General features: G+C 27.0%; 1 protein-coding gene across 2 annotated transcripts in view; it reads right to left on the reverse strand.

The window, feature by feature from the left end:
- Window positions 1-7,160, reverse strand: part of LOAG_17781 — a gene marked incomplete at both ends in the record, with an annotated part of 14,345 nt that extends 7,185 nt beyond the window's left edge. Inside the window, 13 exons of one of the 2 annotated variants that reach the window (XM_020450443.1) lie at window positions 412-623; window positions 985-1,140; window positions 1,403-1,504; window positions 2,038-2,161; window positions 2,377-2,484; window positions 2,656-2,853; window positions 3,159-3,211; window positions 3,832-3,999; window positions 4,655-4,835; window positions 5,193-5,305; window positions 5,740-5,929; window positions 6,564-6,714; window positions 6,925-7,112. In XM_020450443.1, coding sequence (XP_020305879.1) covers window positions 412-623; window positions 985-1,140; window positions 1,403-1,504; window positions 2,038-2,161; window positions 2,377-2,484; window positions 2,656-2,853; window positions 3,159-3,211; window positions 3,832-3,999; window positions 4,655-4,835; window positions 5,193-5,305; window positions 5,740-5,929; window positions 6,564-6,714; window positions 6,925-7,112 — 1,944 coding nt within the window. Of the gene's footprint in view, window positions 1-411; window positions 624-984; window positions 1,141-1,402; window positions 1,505-2,037; window positions 2,162-2,376; window positions 2,485-2,655; window positions 2,854-3,158; window positions 3,212-3,831; window positions 4,000-4,654; window positions 4,836-5,192; window positions 5,306-5,739; window positions 5,930-6,563; window positions 6,715-6,924 lie in introns of both variants that reach the window. The other variant, XM_020450442.1, reaches the window with a different exon arrangement.
- Window positions 7,161-7,812: the final 652 nt, after the last annotated feature.

Consider the following 7,812-nt stretch of genomic DNA (forward strand, 5'->3'; position numbering starts at 1 on the left):
TTTTTTTTTTCCGCTAAAAGAAGCATTATAAATGAATATTTCGTTTACTTGCATATCAAATAATGAAGGAATAAGTTGAGGTTATCAATACTGCTTAATTAATTCTGTCAACTCTTTTTACCTTTTTCAATTTACCTTAGTAATACAGTAATGAAGAGGATTCAAAATGAAACATATTTTTGTAGTAAATTTGATAAAATACATGAATATAATAAGTTTTCATCAGTAAAGGTATCCTTTATGAGATTATAAAAACCGGAAATTATAATTATTTCATTCATTAAAAAAAAGATTTATCAATAAGTTAATTAGCTGAAACGTTTCTAAAAATAAATATTCCTAGTCTAATCATTAAATAAAAATTGAAACTTTTCAAGATTATAAATTATTTTCATAAAAAGAAAATCATACCGGTACCACAAAACCACATATCATTAAACTAGATCCTTTCGTGATATTATAAGCAAAATCAACAAGTGATGGTCGTGCTGCCGGATTACCGGCTAATAACAATACTTGTGGTCGATAATTCTTTACATGCTCTTCGGTATTGGCTAATTTTTGCATAGCTTGTAATGCATTCTTATATGTGTGAGCTTGTGTTGATGAACCCCAATTAACATCTATCATAATTTTATAATTAATGGATAATTAATGAATTCAAAAGATAAAAATAAATTTACATATAAACTTTTTTTTTTACCTGACAATATGAAGTTTTAATTTATCAAAACTTTTCAAATACGAAAAAATTTTATCAAGAAAGTGTTGAACTTTAGAAAATTTGTAAATATATAAAAGTTGCTAACATCATTGTAATCATATTTTTATATATTATGATTTTTTTTTTTTAAAGAATATTTCGTTATAAGTAAAATTTGAAAAGTGATAATTTAACAAAGAAATAGTTAAATTGAAATTTTAAAATACAGTTTCGAATTTAAATTTATATCTTATAAGTGGAAAAAAAAAGAAGAAACGAACCAGGTTTACGATATAAAATATACAAAAATAACACAGCAAAAAAAAAGAATGTGAGCAATGCAGTCGACCATGAAACAATAAACATTACGCTGATACAAAGTAATGCACCGATTAGTGATACCCACATATTGTAATACTTGAAAGCGGGTCGAAAACCTGAATATTTCAAAAATTTCATTATTTAAATTGATCTGATAACAGATATCAACTTCAAGCTGATAACAGATACTGCTCTAAGCTGATAACAGATATTGCCCCAGGCTGATAACAAATACTGCTCTAAGCTGATAACAGATATTGTTCAAAGCTTATGTAATCTCGACTAATTCAATTTAATTATACACCAAAAATAATGTAAATTAATCCTGAATGTCACTTTTCAATCAGAATTGAAGTATTTGAAATTAAATTTTAAAACCTGGTGAATCAGCAAATGAAGCATCGAAACATGAATAATTGACGAGTGCATAGGAAGCCAAGAAAAAATTTGAAATTATTGGTGCTATTGCATTTAATTCGCCTGAAAATGCTCAATTTCCCTTAATAATTTAGGTAAAAAAAAAATTAAAATTTAAACTAATCCATTCAATAATACTTTACTGGAAAATTTTGAATGAATTTAATGAATTGAAAGAATATTTCAAGTACAGTCTAATAAAAAGAGTACGATAGCATACCATAATGTGTTTCACATTAAATTTGACAGCAGTAATTTCCGCACGTTATAAATTTAATTTTCAAAGTATTATGCAAAAAAAAAAGAAAAAGTAAAAATAAAAACGTCCATATAATCGAAACCAATGACATGAAGAAGATGGAAAATATTAGTAATCTTGTTAGGTAAGGTCATTTCGTTGGAGTTTTTTGTCAATTTATTTCGTCACCAAAAACTCTTTTTTTTTTTCTTTCAAATTCAATATTAATGGATTAAAATTACTGGAAGTTTGCCTTTTTTTTTTTTTGGAAATATGTTATAAAATTTCTGGAATATTAGTTTCATTTTCAGTAAAACTATCATCATTTTAAATAAAATACTAAAAATTCAACAATTACCAATTAGAATCATCACCAAAGCAATTACAAAACCAAGTATATAAGCTCGTCGTGGTTCTTCATCTTTCCCATAACCTCGAGCAAAGAAGTCTACTTTTGGGAAAAGACGATCTTTGCATACCGCCTATATTCAATAAAAGTTTATAATCTGGACAAGAAACAAATAATACCTTCGTTTAAGCTATTCATCTATGGTATATTAATAGCTAATTGAATGAACATTTCATTACTTCCTGCTTTAAATGCTAACATTTTTGTATAAAATTAAAAATTCATGATTTTTAGACTAATAAAATTATGAAAAGTAATGTGAAAAGAAAAAGAAAAAAAAAATGTTACCTGAAAAATTTTTGGTGCACTAACAAGACTAGCTAAAGCTGAGCTTAATGTTGCAGCAAAAATACCAGCTGTAATTAGTGGTCCATAAAAACTTTCATTTTCCATTACCTAAATTAGTAAACAAATAATAGCACAAATAAACATTAAAATTTAATCCTAAACAATTAATTTATTTGAAAAATAAAAGTAAAAAAAAAGGATAAAAGATGATGAAAAATAAGTTATTCTATAAAATAAATATTTATCAGACATAAAATGGATATAAGCAAATATTTCAACCTGAAAATAATTCATCAAACCATATGGACATGTATTATTATGCGCACAATCAGGGATAAAATAGGAATTATTGATAATATACGGTAGTTGATAACCATCCGCATATCGTACACATGTTGATCCGGTTGCAATTACAACTAACAAATAGATAACTGTTGTTACAGCTATAGCTAATAATGTACCTTTTGGTATAGCATGCTAAAATAAATTTAAAATTTATCATAATAAATTTATAATTCTTAACATATAATGATATTATAAGCCTAATTTAGCATAAATGATAGAAATTGCTTTTATAATGTTATGCTTTAGAAATGCTAACATTTTATCATTCTTAATTCTTCAAATGAAAATTTTATTTTTGATTATAGAGGAAAGAAAAAAACAAAAAAGGAAGTAAAAAGGAATTAGTTTACTATTTTACAATAATTCTGTCAAAAAAAATCGTTGACAGGAACTAGAAATATTTTTCACTATTGATGATAAAGTTGATAAAGAGATACCTGAGGATCTGATAAATCACCACTAATATTTGCACCTGCCATTATTCCTGTTGCTGCCGGAAAATATATAGCAAATACCGAAAAAAAACGTTTCACCACTTTGAAAATTCGGAAACATATTTTCGGTCATTGTGGTAACTGTAAAATTATAATAAATTTATAGAAAATAATGCAATATATAATCCAAATATTTAATAATATCAATTTTAATTTCTCCTAATCATACAAAAAGAATCGAAAAAAACTAAAGATAAAAGGTATATGTGAGAGAAGTTATAAGTTAGCTCAAGATACCATAATTCGGAGAAATTATAAACCTAATAATTGAGAGAAATTCAATGAATTACAAGGAAATATCAAGATAAATCAATTTCAATCCTCTTTGTAAGATAGGTCATTCAAAAATGACCATCCACATGACTTTAACTGCAGATAAATTTTAATACAATGAAATGCTTATCATAGAAATCATATAATTAATTAACTATAGATCTTTTAGTTAATTAAACTTCTGAATCCATTCACAATCCAGAAGATTAATTAACCAGAAAGCCTATTCATTGAGTAATTTTTATGCATATCTAATGTATTGTAATATGATAATTTCATAACATCAACTGATACCATTTAAAAAAACTGAGTATATTGTAAATAAGAAAATGATGAAACTTACAACTATAACCCGTAATACCACGATATAACTGATTCTCCGAAATTGGTAAAAATGTCCCAATAAAATAATCGATAATGGATAGTATTAAAATAACAAGTAGACCAATTTGCATTTTACTTTCAAAACTTGTCCCAATAAATACAATTGCCATTAATATACAACATGAAACTGAAATATAAAAATATTCTAATAATTTCTGATAGGCTATTTTTTTTGCGTTTTGTAAATTAATCTAATCAAATCGGTATCATAATATCTCATTATGAAATCGATAATTTATTTGGTTTGCTGTACGGTAAGAAACAATAACGATTGGCATTTTAGTACGAAATATTTTTGAATGAAATTAATGATTAATTGATAATCAAAAAATTTCATCTTCTATAAATATATGTCTAAGGTCACACAGATGTATTAAGAGATAAGGAATATGTGGAAAAAACTAAACTAAGAAACTTTGATATACTGTTATTGCCAAGATGTAGTTGATTAAATTATCAACCAGAAGGGTGAATAATTATTCAAAATATCTAAGATAAAGTAATTTAGGTAGTTTGTAATCAAATTTTTTATTTTTCCACTCAGAGGGCTTTCTTTTTTTTTTAATCTTCTTTGATATATATTATTTAATTTCAGTTGCATATTTATAATGGATGAGTTGGATAACTGTGAACGTATCTGTGAAATGTAATTTGTTTTGATAACTGATTGATATCATATCAGACTAGTTTAAATTCAGATAAGACTTAAAGAAGTAATAATCTAGTTATGAATAATGCTAATACGATTGAAGCTAATTAATTAAAACTTTCTATATACATACCAAAACCAATGATTCGTACATCATTCATCCCACCATCAATAACTGCATAATTATTTTCTTTTAGCAAATCTCGTACTGTCTCAGCAAATCCAACGACATACATTGCTGCACCAACCGCATTTGCTACCGAAAATATCAAACCAATTGAACCACCAAATTCTGGACCCAATGAACGACTAATCTGAAATTAATCTGATAAATTCAGCCAAATTTATGCTCTTACAATACTGATTATTGATTAGTTTTTCCGGAAAGGCAAATACGGAAATCATCGCATTACATTTGAGTCATTAGCGATGATTTCCGATAATTTCCGGAAATCATCGTTAATGATTCAAATATTTTGGTGTACACGTGAGATACATGAAATAAATCGATCCGAAACATTTCCCAAATCGTAATAGAAAGTTTTACAAGGAAAGAGGGAGTAGAATTATGAAGTAATTGATATAAGGCCAGAATTCGGATTCGAATGATCATTTGATCGCTTATCAATTAACCGGAAGAAAGTTCACAGAAAAAAAAAAAAAAAACTAACCAAAAAATAAGCACCACCACCTTTAACGTCACCATTTGTACAAATAGCGCACGTTGAAAGTGCAGTGATAAATGTCACCAAAGAAGCAAGGAGTACAACTGCACATCCTAGGACTGAAATTAAACAAAGTAGTTAATTCAATGTTTCTAATCGAAAAATTCAAAGATATTCGGTAGACATATCTGAAAGTATAAGTAGAAATCGAAAATTTTTAAAATTGAGGAAATGCGTAAGCACAGTAATAGCATTGATTCTAATTGGAAAATTTGCAATTCTCTGTGCTTTGGATGTGAATTTCAAAAATTTTTCAAATAATTTAACAATTTCAGAATGTCAAATTAAAATATTTAATTTTTTGTCACAATTAGCAAGTGAATATTTTGCAATTTATAGTACATCAAATGATTCAAAATAAAACTTGAATAAGGTATGATAATACAACCTGATTCATTTAATCGAACCGATGGAAGATAATTTTACTGATTGTATTAAGAAACTGCTTTATTGATAAATAAAGACAATTATTATTAAGATATTAGCAATTTACCGATTCCAGCTTGTCCGGCAACCCAACTAATACGTAGATAAAGCATTACACCAAAAATATTCAATATGCAACGTACAAAAACACCCTGAATCCAACCGAATTTAGTTCGTGTAACAGGTACCGGAGGTTCAAATTTACTAAGTTTAGCTGTTTTTTCCCTTTCCCCATTGATTATATCGTCTGCATCCTTCTAGAAAAAAAAAAATTTATAACAATAAAAATTATTATTTAGCACATTTAAATTAGAATTTGACAAATGTCAAACATGAATTTTACAGTTTTGAATTTAAATTACCCTACATTTGATGCTTAACAGTATGCTCCTTTCATTACTGTCATTCAGTCTTTTTTTTTTTAGATTTCCTAATCTAAAATTAATTTATTTACTAAAATCTTTTCGTTTCAATCACAACACATTATTCTGTTAACGCCATAGCTGCGTGCCAATTGTAAATCGAACGATGGTAAGTAAAATACAGTACTACAATAGTTAAAATATTACAGTATAATATAGCGTAGTACAATGATTACGATAAAAAGAAGTAAATCAGAATTCAAGAACTGTGTATTAATTCTTCTGCTATAAGTAAAATTTATCTTTACATCAGTAATTATAGCATGATTGGGATAACTCCTTCCTTCGGATACTGTATAGAGAAGGAAATCAACAAGACAGGAGACAAGACCACTATCAATTATTAATTGGAGATGACCAATTGATTGCTCATATCATGAACAATTTTTAACATCAACCAATAAAGTATGCAACCGTGTCATTTGATTGTTTAAATAGGAAATTTATCAAACAAAAATTCATAGCTAACCTTAAATTCATCGATCCCAATTACAGTATCTTGAGCATTTTCACCATGTATAAGTTGTTTCATTGATGGTCTTGCTGTTATACCACCACCTTCGTCAACGGAATTACGATAGAAATCAATGATAGGTGGATGTTCAATCGTTTGCATATTCCTGAAATATAACAAAATTATCTAAAACTTTTTAGTAGATAAAAATTTCTGATCGAAAAATAGAATGTTTGAATTTAATAAGTCTGAAATGAAATAAATTGAGAAACTCCTAAAATTGTATACTTCGACTATGAGAATTCTCAATGTTTACCAGTTAAAATAACCAAAAATGAGGAAGAATCATGAGAAACAGGAAAAAGAAAATACTAACCTCCAACTTTTCAAATTAAACGTTACAGTATGTTCCTCCAAATCACCAGAATGTTGTCTTCTTTCTGAATCATTTTCCACCGAAAATCTTACAGTTCGTTCTGTTCCATTAGCACTGGATGGTGATGCCTCTTGAGTATTATCATGAACATTCGTATTATTCACTAATCGAGAACCTTCTTCAATCATTTCAGGTAACACTTTAGTAACACATCCTACATTTGATAATACCTGAAAATTAGCTTCTGGAAAATTCAAATATCTTAACCAAATGACAATGGTTACTTTTAAACCTTGCAATTCTTACATATCCAATCTTCCTATTTTCCTATCTTTCCTATTCCTTCATCATTGAAGATAGCAAAATGTTCGCTAATTTTCATTTTCAATTAAGCAAGAAATTTAAACATTATAAAAAGCATACATTTTATATTTAGATAGGTAACAGTAACAGGAAATATCAGTTGTCAACGTTTGTCATCTAACAAATTCTGATACCATTAAATTTGATTTAAAAATTTGTACTTTTGTTTTTATGAATGAATATGAAGTGTATTAATGATTTAGAAGTAGAATTCAAAAAAAAAAATGTCCGGAATGACCAATCCATTTAGAAGTATTATAAAAATGAATTGAAAGTGTAAGATCGTTAAAGAATAGACCAAAACTTGATAAGTTTCTCGGCAACGAAAACTTTTCTACTTGACGACAAAAAAAAGAAAAAAAACTGAGTAAAATATATTCTTTGACAAATAAACAAACGTATGATTATTCAAGCATACAGTAATAATTCAAATAATATTTTAAATTTTTTTTACATAAGTAAATTCATATCACTGAAATTGACCCATTCAGAATTTGTCAACTTTCAATTATTAGGTCAATTACC

The sequence above is a fragment of the Loa loa genome (genome assembly GCF_000183805.2).
Source record: "Loa loa unplaced genomic scaffold supercont3.127, whole genome shotgun sequence".
NCBI lineage: Eukaryota > Metazoa > Nematoda > Chromadorea > Rhabditida > Onchocercidae > Loa > Loa loa.